The sequence below is a fragment of the Notamacropus eugenii genome, chromosome 1 (genome assembly GCF_028372415.1).
Source record: "Notamacropus eugenii isolate mMacEug1 chromosome 1, mMacEug1.pri_v2, whole genome shotgun sequence".
NCBI lineage: Eukaryota > Metazoa > Chordata > Mammalia > Diprotodontia > Macropodidae > Notamacropus > Notamacropus eugenii.
Window position 1 is genome coordinate 375,180,784 of NC_092872.1, and position 15,429 is coordinate 375,196,212.

The following is a 15,429-nucleotide window of genomic DNA, read 5'->3' on the forward strand; positions in this document are numbered from 1 at the left end:
TGTCTGCTATGTGGAGTCTGTTATATTTTCTGATTCAGAACTATGCCAGCATATTCATAAGTCACTGTTGGTGCTGTGAATAATGTCTTGGCACTACAAGTGGGAAGATTCCAACTTAAAATTATATTTCCTCTTGGAAAGAAATGAGGCCTGGGCAATATGAAATCTTTCTACCAAGGATAATGTTAGGTCCACATAGTACAGTCAAGATCTATCTTTATTTAAACATCATTTGATGAAAGACAAATTTGGTTAAAAAAATCTGATATTAAATTTCCTTTAAAAATACTAAATGTAGTGTCAACTTAATCCTAGGTGCAATAAATTGCTGGAAATTTGGTATTGATCTGAAAAAAAGACTACTGTTAAATCTAAATAGGTACTCTAGAACAGGGAAGTTCTCTCTGAAATTTCACAAATCAATGTGGTTTCACTCAAATCCATCCTTCTAAGAGAAAAGTCACCAGTAATCTTTATTAAAGTTATAAATGTGTAGACACAATGGAAATGCTGTCTGCATTTGGTTGTCAGGCATTCTGCAAAGTTCTTTCTATCAAACATTTCCTGATCATACTCAACTTTAGACTTTTATATATGTTCTTTATGCCATCATAAGACTTTCTCCCTTCAAACAGAGCCTTATAGAAACATCAAACAGTCTAATTCCTTTTTTTTTTTTTGAAGAAGCATCTGAAAGTATGCAGGCTAAAGTTGCCAAAACCTTTGCCTCTGATTCTGTGCTTACATCTGTCTTATTCCAAAAATTTATACATTTTTAATAGCTATTAGATATTCCACAGACCTTTATAAACAGTACAAAGTACCACCTCATAAAAATATCATATTGATGGCTCAGTATGAATAATGAAAAGGTAGGAAGTTTCTGAGACATTCAATATTAGTTCTCAACTTAGATCCAAAAGAGGAGGGAAAAGTTTTATTATATCAAAGTCTCAAAGATGAATTAGTGCAAGATTACATGCAAAATTCAATGGTTAGAAATGACAGCTATTTAGGTCCATTCTGAGGTTCTCTAGGTGACTCTGTATGGACAATCAGGTTAATGATACCCCTTAAGCCATGGCTGATAATAGCCATATCTGTCTGCAGTTTAATGAACCAGATAGATGATGGAATCACCAATATCTGCCCTTAATCCATTTTCAGTGAGATGAATTTTCTTGCTCATAAGGTCCACATGAAATACAGCATGATCAGAAATGGGGGTCTTCTCCACGTATTCTTTTCCCAGGACAGGAACACGACGAGGGCCCAACACAGGATCATCAAATCTCATCAGTTTTACCTTGGAAAGGTCTATAGAGGAAGAGATTACAAATGTGAGTATGATACTGACTAAGGCTATGATGGAGCATCACATTCTTAAGAGACATTAGTTGTTAATGTCTATCTAAACAAAAATCCCCTAGTTAGATTATTAAAGCAACCTCAAGTCTCAGAAAACAAAAATCCAACAGGGTACGAAACTATATGACTATCAGCTTTCACCAGATAAAAACGGACCAATGAATCTGTGTAATACTGACATCTCCTGGAACAATAAAGATAAAGGAGAAAAAAAAGGTCTATGGAAACTTTAGAGCCACATCCAATGTGGCCTCTCAAATCACTTTCATATGTTTGCATTAACCATTTTTTAGTGTTGTGAAACATCTCTTTCTGTTTTTGCTTCTCTGAATGTAGCAGTGGGTCTATGAGAACTATCGAACTATTCTCAACACACTTTTTGGGAGGAAAGTATTCCTCCTGAGAGGAAGAGCAATATCAGACTCTTGTTTTGCTCAAAGATGAATGGCAAGAAAGAAGGAGGAGGTGCGGGAAAAGGGAGCAGCTTGAACAATTTTAAGCCTTTGGATGAGTTCCAGAGTTCTCTGCTTGAGGATTTCTTGATTTACTCTTTCTCAACCTGATAAGATGAATTCTGGCAAGCAAAGCACTTGTCCTTTGAATAAATTTATATTCCATCATCCCTGCCAACAAACAACCCAGCCCAAATGTAACTCATTTATTACTCTAGCAATGCTGAGGCTTCCCAACACAAAACTGTTTCATTTTATATAGTTTAAGAGCCCATAATATATGGCTATAAATGCTGAGGCTTAGCATTCTACGTGCCACCCTATGAATTTAACAATCTCCAGAAAGTACAGATGCTCTTTGAATTGCCACTACCCCTTTCTATACCATCTCCCTGGGAGGTCCATGGGATAGATTCTTCCACATGCTACCTTGATAGTACTAAGCTTAGTTTAAGAGTCTTAACAGATAAAAAGCAATCACGAATTCAGCTGCAGATTATGCCAGGAGTATAAGCCAACCAGGCACAAGGCTTACAGTTCAGGAAGCAAGGGATGAAAGACAGTAAGCTAAAATGCGGATTTTGAGACACATGGCAATCATCAGCAACCAGGGGTATCCAAGGCAAAGCTGAACTGAAAGACTACTGAGATTCTCTGGGAAAATCACAGAATCAATTCATCAGTCAAATACTGACCCAACAAACTAAAAGGGGCAAAAACAACCTTCAAATATGACCAGGATTTTATCTGGGAAAGGGGAAAAGTGAGCTTGAACAGCCATCACAATTGAACTTACACATCAGAAGGTAATATAAAGACTAAAGCACTAGTTAAGTCACAATGAGAGATATTTATATACACCACATTTCACCTCAGAGATCACTATACCAAGGACTTCTAAAGTAAACTGCTCCCAAGCAATCTCCATATTCAATCATGCTTCTAAAGAGGCAAAAGACATTTTGCTCTGAAGTCTGACTTGGTCTTTTACAACTACCAAACTATTTTTGTTGTTTTTTGAGATACTTCAACTTCTTTTGTCAGATTTCTCTAATCATTGAAGAAACTAAAATTTAAATCTGCAACTCTACAACAAATTAAGGCATTTGAAGGGGAGAGGAAAAGGATGATGTGATTTAAAGTCTTGAGAGACAGATAATGTGGCACAGAGTTTTTCACCTGTAAGTTACTGGTTCATATCTTACATGGGGAAACCATTTTCATCAAATGGCCTTTGTGGAACAAAATGACAGCTTTAGTCCAGCTCCTCCTGGACATGAATTATAATCACCCTCAGTACAATAGGTACTAATCGGCATATTTACAGATGGTTATAAAAGAGCGACTAAAAATTGTGCTATCAAGTTTCAACTCTTTCATATCCCCTAGAGGCAATCATCCTCAGAAATCAAAGCATTGTAACAGCTTGCTAGAAAGGTCTCAAGAGATGATCTCTTCTGTGGCTAGAGGGCATCAATCTCATGCTTCCAGGAACATTTCTACCTACTGTCCTAAGTTTTATCATCATTAAATAGAAACCAGAATACTTTTTGAAAATCTTCCCATGGAAATGCACCTTTTTCCTTTCTTTACAGAGGTGGGAGACTAGGGGTTTGAAATATTACACACATTGTCAGACAATTGATGCAGTGGTTAGTTTTGCTGAAATTTTTTTCTCCTTTTTTTATTATAAAGGAAGGCTCTTGGTAAGGAAGCGAAAGTCGCAATTGGAAATGCAAATGATATAAAAACCAAATATATCAAGAAAAATGTAAAAAGACAAAAGAAAGTTTTACCCATGACTAGTTAGACATGGGAGATAAAAACTATCCCAAAAGCTTAGAAAAGAGAATTACTACAGGTAAGAACAATTCTAAAGTACCTTGTCAGGTCAGTATCCCAGTACTTTGAGGAAGATGCTGACACTACATTCCATTTTGAAGTTGGGATTTTTTTATGGACCAGACTTATAATTTCACTGGTGTATGAGACTGTCAGAGTAGAAACTCCCAGCACCAATACAGAGAACTGGCTCATCCATAACCTTTTGGAGACACTGAGAGTTTTGCTGTGACTTGCCCACAGCTGGTCACATAGTTAGGATATATAAGAGGCAAAAATGAACCCATACTTCCCTGACTCAAAGGTCTGCTTCCTATCTACCATACCACTATGTCTCTCTAATGCTATGTAATGTTGATTTTAAAACCATTACCGAACAGGACTATGTTGCAATTTGTTTTTTACAAGTAACAAGTCTACAACAATGTCACAGAATCATAGAGACAACCCATGCCTCATTTCATAAAGAAACTGAGACTTGGGAAGTGGAAGAAATTGTCCACTATTACATATGTACACAGTAACAGAGCTCCAGTTTGAACTCAGGTCTCAACTCCCAGAACAAGTCATTTTCCCACAACATCGTTCTACCTCCCTAAATCAGTCAGCTGCTTCTTTTCCTAATGCTTTCCTGAAATGAATCAAACCTAGAGTTTACTGCTAAAATAAATGTCAACTCTGTATTTCAAGGCAGTGGCTCAAGAAAAAAAAAAGCAGTGCTCACCCTTGATTCCTCTGTCCATCTTCATTAAGCGCCTGATTAATGAATCTTTGTTGTCTCCTTGCCTGACTTCAATTTTGGTTGAGAAGTGACCATTGGATGGCTGGGGATTTACCAAAAATACTGATACACCAGGCTATTAAAAAAAAGAGGAAAATAATTTATTTTCTAAAATAAAAGAAATACAGGGTGGTCTACTGAAAAGTAGTTCATGTAATTCATATATTGATCAAGCTTGACCCCAATAAGGAGATATGAGAGGACGTTTCCCCCTATTACTTTGCAGGAGGAATAAGAAACCAAGGGTGGGAATCCTACACATAACATCAGACTAACTGTTAAAAATATGTTATTTAGTTTTACAGAACTTTTTTTCTTTTCTTCAAACTTTATTATAAAAAGTAGCTCAGAGAGAATAGGGAAAAGAATACGGTAGGAAATAATGATGACATAAAACTGAAAAATATCAATAAATTTATTTGTTAATACAAAAAAATTTATTTCATAGTATGCTGAAGGAAACAACGTATCAGATTCTTTTAAATGAATTACTAATGACTTAAAAAACCCACTGTATTAGCAACACTAGATCTTAAACTATATTACAAAGCAACAAACATCAAAATGACTTGGTAATGGTTAAAAAAATAGGGAGATCACTCAATGGAACAAATTAGGCATGCAAGAAAACAACACCACATCAGTATGGCAGCCTAGCAGCTCGATACACCCAAAGACTGCTCCTGGGGTAAGGGTTCACTATTCCACAAAAACTGCTGGGAAAACTGGAAAGAAGTCTAACAGAAATTGGGTTTAGACCAATACCTAACACCAGCCATACACCAGGATAAGCTCCCAATGCACGAATGACATAAAGGGACACATAAGGAATAAATTAAAGGAGCAAGAAAGAAACTGTCTTCTCAATTTATGAAGAGGAAATAGTTCATGACCAAACAAGGAACAGAGAGGATCACAGAAAATAAAATGGACAACCTTAATTACATAAAATTAAAGCTTTGGTACAATTAAAATTAGAAGGGAAAGTTAACTGGAAAAAAAAAATACTTGCAGCAAATTTCTCTGATTCCAAGAAATGTAAGGAACTTATTCAAATTTATAGCAAAATCATTCCCCAAATGATAAATGGTCAAAGGATAACAACATATTTTTCAAAGGTTGCTATCCAAGCTATCAACAACCAGATAAAATAAGGCTCCAGATAACTAATAATTATAGAAATACAAATTAAAACAACTGTAAAATTCCACTTCACATTTATCATGATTGGCAAAGATGACAAAAAACAAAATAACAATTACTGGAGGGAAACTGGGCAGGGGGAAGAAGGGAAAGCACACTCATACAGTGTTGGTGAAGCTATGAATTGGTCATTTGGAAAGGCAATTGGAAACTATATCCACAAATTACTAAACTGTTCATACCCTTTGTAGCAATAACACTACTACACCTATATCCCAAAGAGATCAAAGAAAGAGTAAAAGGACCTACATGTACAAAGATATTTATAAGCAGTTCTTTCTAAAGTGACAAAGAACTAGAAACTAAGGAAGGGGTGTCTAATAATTGGGCAGTGGCAAAACAAATAATGGCATATGGATGTAATGGAATATTATTTTGCTATAAGAAATGATGAAAGAGATAGTTTCACAGAAACTTGGTTAAGAGCAGGTGAACAATTTAGAGTGTAAATTTTAGAAAATAACACTATGGAGCTAGAAACACTATAAAGCCAAGGAGATCTTAGATCAACACAGTGACCAACAATTATTTCATAAAGCATGCTTCTTGCCTCCTGACAGAGAAGAGATAAACTCAAAATAAAGAATGAGACATAAATTTATGGATATGGCTTATGAATTTTTTTTTTGCTAAACTATGCATATTTATTAGGAGGTTTTGTCTTCTCCCAGTGAAGAAGAAGAGTTAGGAGAGAAAGAAAAGTTTGCTGATTGAAGAATAGGACAAATAAAAACCACTGTAGTTCAATAAATACATGAATTAGTGATTGGTGTTATTAGGAGACTATATACAGGATTCAGTGATTCTTTTCTTCAATCCAAATACATGTGTAAATACTTTTTTAAAAAGTAAAGCACTTAAAAGTTTTCCAGTAAATGTGGCAAAAGGAATAGGGGAAAAACCCTTTACTAAGAAAATTGGGATACTTCACAAATCTTGATAATCGCAGCTCTGTAGATTCAGCCAAATAGTTTGAATCTGGATAAGTTCTTTTAGGATTAACAGAAAAATGCAGTCCTTAAACCTCATTTCATTTCTTTAGCACAGACTGCCAAAAAGCTTGAAAAGGATTCCTACGACTGAGAGAGACCTAAAGAGAATCCATCAATGTGGTTTACACAAGAGCCCCTCAAAAAGCTCTGATTAGTTGCCATATCCAGACTAATCTAAACAGCTGATGGTTCCAACTCTCAGAAAAACTTGCCTAAGCCTTTTATTTTAATTTTCACAATATTCTTGGAAAAACCATGTTCTAAAGATTATTTTTTAGTTAAAAAATGTTAACTATGATGTAAACATTATATAAGTGAAGTGAATGAAAGCTATTGTTATAGGAAACTGAACAGTGACCTGAAGTCAGAAGCCTCAGGCAGCTCTTGTCTGCTTTCCATCATTAATGAATTAATTAGGTAATCTCAATCAAGTCACTCCCTGTCCTTGGACCTGAGCCTTCTCCTACATAAAAGGAAGGGACTGCACTACGATGAGCTCTAAGGTCTACCCCAACTCAGATACGCCACGATTCCAAAAGAGGATTCCAACTTACTTCTGTTCTAAAAACAGTGAGGGGCTTCCCAGGACAGCAGTCTTCTCTGATTCTATCATCTGCTTCAGAAGCAAATTTTACTTCAATGTGATCTAACTAAAGAGTGAGAAAAACAGGAGTAATTATTATGGACAATTAACACCAGCTTTATCTACAGCTCATTTTGCCAAGAAACAAAAGAAAAACCTCTACTCAATATGAAATGGTGTGTACATTTTTATTCCATTCATGCAAATGTTGTCAAATCTGGAATCAATCGTTCCTTAATATTTATACTTAAATGCTCCCTTCAGTAATGTGGCTGAGATAGTTTGTTTACCATTTTACATAAGAAAAACTAGCATCTACCCACCAAACAGAAGGAAAAAGTTGGTGCAAAATTACTTTTAATCACTGGAAAAGAGTACCAGAGACAAAATATAGGAACATGACAGCCACTGACTAAGGAATGTCGATTGGATGTTACATATTTTCATATATATAAATTTTCCTCTAGGATACTATTTTATTTGATACAGCAAATATTGAAAAAAATTGTCTGGGTCATAAAGCACCTTGGCATAATTCAACATTTTAGAATAGTATTCGAATGAGACCAGATGACATTGTTTTTTGTGTCTCTGCAGCCTCATTTGGTTCCTGTTCTTCCCTTCTCTTCCTAAAATGACCACATGCATGTAAAAATACACACATGTACAACTAAAGATATTAAATATTTGGCAAAAGGACTGACCATAAAAGATCAAGCTGACAAAATAATGCTTACTAGAAACAGAGAGAAAATAGTATTGTGTTGCCTTTTTCTTGTTCCCAGGACCCAAACTATTTTTAATACCAATATTCTACCAATAGTGTTATATGTCCTCAGACATATAATACAACAGTCTCCAAGCAAACGCATAAGAATATTACATAGAAATCAATGGGAACCGAATTCTGGTTGTGAGCAAACTGAAGCATATAATCAATGAGGAACTTAAAAGATATGGGAATAAATAATATCTTCAGAAATGTTTTATAGGAACAGAAGATGAGTGAGTTTTGTGATGGGGGCAACAGACAACAGGTAGATCACCAGATCATTTATCTTCATACTCAAAATGTCAGAAGAAAGTGAGGAAGTGCCCCTGCACGTGAGGTAGTCTCTACATGGTGACTTCCGGACGTCTGCGGCTGCCTTTTTAACCTTCTAAGCTAATCATTACAAGCTCTTCTTCAGGCAATCTTACCTCAAGGGAATTGGTTAGGTAGACTATGTTCTCCATAAGTACTCTCTGCTCATCAAATTCCAGCTGCAAATCTAGAACTTGAGGGCCTGTTTTCTCCAGATTTTCCTAACAATTTAAAAAAAAAAGTCATGTTGTAAATATCCTGAAATTTTTATTTGACAGCCACTCTCTCAGCTGATAAAAAAATCCAGAAAAGAACATTCAACACAAACATTCAATGACAAACTCCATTCATGGCTTTCCTTCTCTAGGTCTGCATTTTAATGAGGTTTCTGGCTCACAATAATCAAGTCAGATGAAACAAAGTTAGCAGAAGAAAAATTGGGGGGCAAAAGGCTTTCAAATCTGCAAAGTAAATAGGGCTTCTCACAATTTAGGCTGATTGCATGTTCAAACCCGGAATATCTGCTTGGACAATAATAACTTATAGTCAGTCTAGCCAACTGTTGTCTGAAATTGTGCCTTAGTGATTCCTATCACAAAGAGGCATTGACTGTGCAGCATATACAGTTTGAATCACTGCATCTTACATTCACCTAGGTTTGAGTGTAGGAAAATACAGACCTGAAAATGATTTGTTACTCAATGACTCAAATAAATGAGAAACTATAAACAGGTGTTCCTTCTTAAACAGGAATGTTAAGAAGGCACCTCTTAAGTATATAAATAGAAGCCTGAGGCATGCAAAGGCCTTCTTGGGGAGCCATAGTAGGCCACCACTCAGACTACATTCATGGTTGGGCTGCTGTGGAATCTTTACTCCAAGTTTCTTACAATGTCTAGAATCTGTCACAGTATGAAGCATGGCTTCCTTCATTCTTAGGAAAGTTCTGTATATAATGGGATTCTGAGTCAGTGAAAAATGAAACGAACTTCCAGATTATGTAACTGCAACACTTCAAAGGGGCAAAAAGTAGTGAAATTGAATACTCAGATAAATCCACACAATTGTACAGCAAACACAACGTAACCAACAACCTGTCAGGTTAACTGTCCTGAATTTAGAACCAAAAATCCTGCTGCTCAGATACTTCCTTTGTATGATTTGATTGCACATGCTAAAATAGAGATAAACAGCTAAAATGTACTGGAATTTATCTGAAAATAAGTTTGTGCCTGAGTACAAACTAGGAACCTACTTTATTCCTGAGAGTCACAGTTTCAGTTTAGCATTCTGTGCTCTGAATATTTTCCTAATTTAGTGATGTTGTTAAACTACTATTTGCTACTCAATCTTAAAATTCACTGAAAAAGTTTTGTTATGTTCCTAATTCTTATACCAAATATCAACTTTTTGATATATTGAATTTCAGGTCACAGGACCTGTGTTTGAATCCAGGTTTGTTTGGGGTTTTTTTCCCTACTCCTTACCTATGTTTCCTTGAACAAATCACTTTACTTCTCTGGGACTCAATTTCCCCATCTGTTAAATGAGAGGGTTTAACCATTTGAGGTCACTTCTAGCTCTAAATCCATAATGTCATTATAAATATTATTCTATATTAAAAAATGACACATATGTGTGTGTGTGTGCACACATAACTGATGGAAATTATCACTGGAATACTGTGAAATAGGTTAGATTTTATTTCAATTAGCCTCTAAATTAGTCACTAAATAATAGAAATTTTTAATAACAGTCTTCAAAACTACTTCATTACACTATTCCAATGTAGTCTGTCAAAATTAAATGCATGTATGACCACCAGAAGAGGATAATTACCTCAATTAAATTCACCACAACAAACATTTATTAATCACCTACTTTGTACATGGCACCGTTGTGAACAAAAGAAAAAGTGGTTCAAGTCACTGGGATTAAAGACAAAACAGTCCCTGCTTCAAAGAAGACTACACTTTATGACATGTTCACAAATGAGAAAACACAAAGCGTATCCACAGTAGTACCAGTGAACTTGTATCGTCTCCATAAATGTTCACACATCTGGCATACAACCCAACAGCAAAACCAGTAGTCTGTAGAACCAGCGAGCTAAGAGCAACCCAGTCAAAGGGAAGCCAATTGATACCTATCAGATACAAGTCACACCTAGATTCTGTGATTACTCTTGAAGTTCAGGGTCTTAAGGCCACTTCAGAGGTACAGGTTTTGATTAAACATTTCATTCTAAGAGAAAGGACTCGGCACAATTGTGGGATAATAGCAGAATTTCTCTGGGAGCTCTCATCCAATAGGGTATTTTGGGGTTTGACTAAACTAGGAAACAGTCCTATAGAAGGACCTGGAAGCTTGACTACCAGGACACTTACAATCCAAATAATCACTGCATACTTTCCCCAAGCTAAAAGGTATTTAATCAAATATTTGGTCAAACAATCTAAAAGATTTCTTGAGATCTCAGAGGGGATGTTAAATTGTTGCGCCAGTATTCACAACCACACAATGGAGGTTGCTTTAATTTTTCTGGCAAAATGTAGCATTCTTATCATTATCATTGTTACAAATTTGATTACTGTTAATAATTATAACAATATTAATTATAATGGTGACAATAGCCCACCTTCATATAATTTTTAATCTCTTCAAAGCACTTTACAAAATGATTTCATTTTATTTGATCTTCAAAATAACCCTATTCAGTGCCATTATCATCCCCATTTTATACATGAGGAAACTGAGGTTAAGTGATCAACCCAGGGCCACATAGCCAGAGTCTGAGGGAGGATCTGAATTTCCTGACTCCAAGTTCAGTATTCTATCCACTGTGCCATCTGTTTTAATCAACTGTTATAACCTCTAGTGAAAACATTTCAACTCAGTCATACAAAGACTGCTTCCCATATCAGAAAAAGAGGGGAAAGAAAATCACCTGCTGGCTATTTCTACTGAGAATGCTCTCATCTGCGTGGCCTTTCCCACCCTCCATCTTCACTGCTCTTCCTCAACTGCTACATCTCTCCCACTGCTTACCTTAATCATGGCAACAAATGGCATCACCTTCTTCATGTACTTCTTCAGCTCTGGTAAGTTGCCCAGTTCACTGGCAATTATCTTATTATCTGGCAGCTGGCCTTCATTAGCCTAAATCATTATAAGAAGGGGAATTAAAAAGGGAATTTTCATTTTTCATAGATACTATTTATCAATAATGTTTATGTTACCAGCAACCTTCAATTCTAAACTGAAATATATGGTATTCAGAATTTCTGCAACATAAAGTTTGGCAACATTTCATTTCTTATTTGTTTTTTCTTCTGTCAGAGACTGATTTCATCAGAGTAGGGAGCTCCCCTGTGAGGAAACACCATCTACCAATGCAGGCTGGCAGCCACTCTGCAACATGCCATGTTTGAGAGCTGCTGGAGCACTGTGGGTTGTGACTTGTTCGGAGTGTATCAGAAGAAGGACAATTATGGCTCTGAAGCAGAGTATTTTAAAGATAGAATTACGTTCTCCAGATATTTAGTTCTACTCAAAGAATAAGAAAAGAGTGATCATTGTTAAGGCTTTATGCACAAGGTTTATCAAAAACAGCGGGGAGCCCCACGAGGTCTGTTGGAGTTCAGCTGCCATTCCTGGTAGCCCTTTGAGAGTCGCAAAGAAATGTCTAGCACCAGCTAAATGACCTTTGGTCCCAAAACCAAATACAGACTGACCTCTGAAGTAGAATCTGAGAGTGCATGTAAGAAAAGAAACCTCTTCTCTCAAACCTCAGAAAGTTGATGCTTTCCAACATGAGGAAGATGGCTGTGGGGTGGAGGGAGGAAAGGGAAAAATCATGCTGCATATATAACACTCCTCTATAATATTAATAGCAGACAGTCTTTCTGAGTTGCTTCTGGACAAAAGAAATCTTGACCTGGCAGCCAAAATTAGTGAGAAGCTTCTCTGACCTTAACTAAGGATAGGATTCAGACAACAGTACCACATTCACTCACGAGAACTATTCATACTTGGGGTCTTTTCCAGCTTGACAGGACCTGTCAGAGCCATGTTCCACAACCACAGTTTTCAAGAATACTAGGTTGCCTCCATGCTATGGTGAGGCATCAGAATGGATCCTTGGTGGAAAGCTACAGTATACACTGAAAAAATTCTCTAATTACTTAAGTGTTTAAGTAGAATCATTTCCACATGCTCAAAAACTGAAAGATGTACTTAAATCAGATTGGTGTGTGTTCATCCTTTGTTGCTGAAGAAGATCATGCCATCAGAGAAATGATGACATGACTTGTACTTGACTTTGTTTTGAGTGAAGGAGGGCTGTGCAAGGTCACCAGGCTCACTTCTCCTCCAGAGTCATCTGAATCCAGTGACCAGAGATTCATCAGGATGACTGGAGATGACCCAGGATGAGACAATTGGGGTTAAGTGACTTGCCCAAGGTCACACAGCTAGTGAGTGTCAAGTGTCTTAGATGAGATTTGAACTCAGGTCCTCCTGACTCCTGCACTGGTGCTCTATCCACTGCATCACCTAGCTGCCCTAAATCGGATTGGTATGTATTTGTACGAGGGCTAACTCCACTCCAGTACATATAACATTAACAATTTCTCTGGATTCTGCAGTAATTTTTGAAGTTTTTCTCCAAAAGGCAGGAGAAAATAGATGTTTTTGAAAATGATGACCACAAAAGTCTTTGATCTTAGTAGGTGTGTAAGAAATGAACAAAGGCACTACAGAAGTAGAGTAATGTTCACAAAAATCATATATTCTGAAGCCTATACTTTAAACTATGTGTAAATTTAAGCAAAAATCCCTGATCCCTCATATCAACCAATGCTCAGGAAAAAAGAGTGAAAGGAGAAGGGGAGAGGACAGAATTTCAGGTATTAGGGGAGATTTGCTTTTTTGTTTTTGCAAAACAGAAGGGGTGGGTGACATTATTTTCCTGAAATTACACATAAGAGTAATAATGTTAGCTCTAGTTATTTTTGACTTCAAATTAAAAATAACACTTAAAAAAACCCCCAATATTTTCCTTCACTTGTTAATGGATTTGACACTAAAATGCATTTTGGAAGGGGTAAAAAGAAGAGGGAAGGATTCTTTTCTTTTACTTGTCACCAAAAAAAGTGCCACAAAAACTTTAAGATGATACCTTACAATTTACAAACTAAAGTTAACAAAAAAGGAAAACTAGAGGGGCTGCAAGAAAACAGCTACATTAATGAACTTTTGAGACAGAACCAGCAGAACAATTTATACAATTACAACACCAGAAAGAAACAACTTTGATAGACTTAAGAACCCTCATCAGTCAGCTAGGTGGCACAGTCAATAATGCACGAAGTTAAAATCTAGCCTCAAGATACTTACTGGCTTTATGACCCTGGGAAAGTCACCTGTGAGGATCAAATGAGATAATATTTGCAAAGTGCTTAGCACAGTGACAGTACCTGGAACTTAAATACCTGTCCTCTTTTCCTTCCTTCCCCACACTGACCATCATAACTCACCACCCAAGATTTCAGAGGCCTTACAAAGAAACATGCTACCCATCTTCCTAACAGAAAATCTGATATGTTTCTGGTCATGGCCAAATAAAATTTATTTTGCTTGATTATGAACACCCATTACAAAGGTTTTGTTTTTTTTTCTTTTCCAATGGGAAAGCAGAGATGGGAAAAAGCAAAGGTGGGTTGCCATACATTTGAAAAAAATTAAATTGAAAAAATATACTCTAAAAGAGTATATAATAACTCAATAAAAATGAGTTAACATGTAAAGTACTTGGTAAACCTTACAGATGTAGATATAGATATATAGAGGTATCTCCACTCCAGATGTTCACATGGATCAACCTGTAGTAGAGCCACCTGAGCTTGTTTTGCTCTGGTCAGTCAGAGATATCTCGACCCCAACACAGTGATGTCATTTGGATGTCTTTGAGGATGAAGGACAACAACTAACCAACCAACAGATATAGGTATAGATGCATATTAGCTTTCATTATTAAATGACTTTATTCTTATAACAATCTAATTTTTAAAATTAAGTTCTTTAAATTTAAAATGAAGCTGATATAGCAAATAAAGGCCAGCCATCAGACAATTTTATTTGTATATAACTAAGAGAACTGCCCAATGTACACTGGCTTGGTACATAAACTCTGGAAGGCTGGATAATGTATTCTGAATATATAAGACAGTATGTGCTACTTTTAGTGACTTGTTTGTGGGTACTTACTGGGAAAAACATGATCCCACAGAAACACAATCTACTTTTTCTTTCCTCAGAGTGGATTTAAGAGCCATAAATTTCAAAGTCTGAGAATTTGAAAAGTACCTTCTAGTCCTATTTAGAGTACAAAGGAAAAGAAGGGTGGTTCTCCTGCAGGACAAACTTTATAAGGAACACACCACATGCCTGCTGTTCACTTTTCAACAACCTTGTCTGACTCAATGTAAACGTTTTTACCCTGAGGCTCTGCTAATTAAACCTAAAAATCTGTGGAAAGTATTGGAATGAAAATCCAATAAAGATTTGGAAAATCCAAGCTGAAAATCCATTCTTCTTTGATCACCTAGGTCATATTTTGCCAAGCTCTCTACCTTCCTACCACAGCACCTCCTTTTAAAGTGCACCTGGGTATTTCTGTGTCTGCTACTACTCTTACAAAAAGGACGAAAATATATTTCATAGCACTTCCACCATATTTTGCTCCCACATTTTGATGAGCAAAAAAAATTGCAAGTGATTTTTTTTCCTCAGGAAAATCTAGTATAGGCCTTAAGTATTAAGTTTTCTTTAAAATGTTAATGAAAAGTATTTGAAAGAGCTGTCATATTTAATAGCTATTTACTTGACAGAGCCAAACACATTTTACAGCCCTCTATTCCTGCAGGTAATTATGAAATTAAGCATTTCTTTTTAACATACCCAAGACCAGAAGTTATACTCCTTCAAGCATAATAAGACTGTGAGACTGTATGAACCTTCAATGTTCTAGTCATAACAAAGAACTCAAAAGGAAAAGCTCATTATTTTTCTTTCTTCATAGTTTTAACTAAGAACTCACAGAGGAACAAAAAAGTCTTTTAATT

At 36.1% G+C, this 15,429-nt stretch overlaps 1 protein-coding gene across 2 annotated transcripts in view; it reads right to left on the minus strand.

Annotated features, from left to right (window-relative positions):
* Window positions 1-446: 446 nt before the first annotated feature.
* Window positions 447-15,429, minus strand: part of LARS1 (leucyl-tRNA synthetase 1) — a 55,364-nt gene continuing 40,381 nt past the window's right edge. For both annotated transcript variants that reach the window (XM_072630649.1, XM_072630650.1), the window contains exons 28-32: window positions 11,354-11,464; window positions 8,422-8,526; window positions 7,193-7,288; window positions 4,387-4,519; window positions 447-1,317 (exon numbers count right to left, since the gene is read on the minus strand). In XM_072630649.1, coding sequence (XP_072486750.1) covers window positions 1,112-1,317; window positions 4,387-4,519; window positions 7,193-7,288; window positions 8,422-8,526; window positions 11,354-11,464 — 651 coding nt within the window. In that variant the 3' untranslated portion in view covers window positions 447-1,111. The remainder of the gene's footprint in view (window positions 1,318-4,386; window positions 4,520-7,192; window positions 7,289-8,421; window positions 8,527-11,353; window positions 11,465-15,429) is intronic.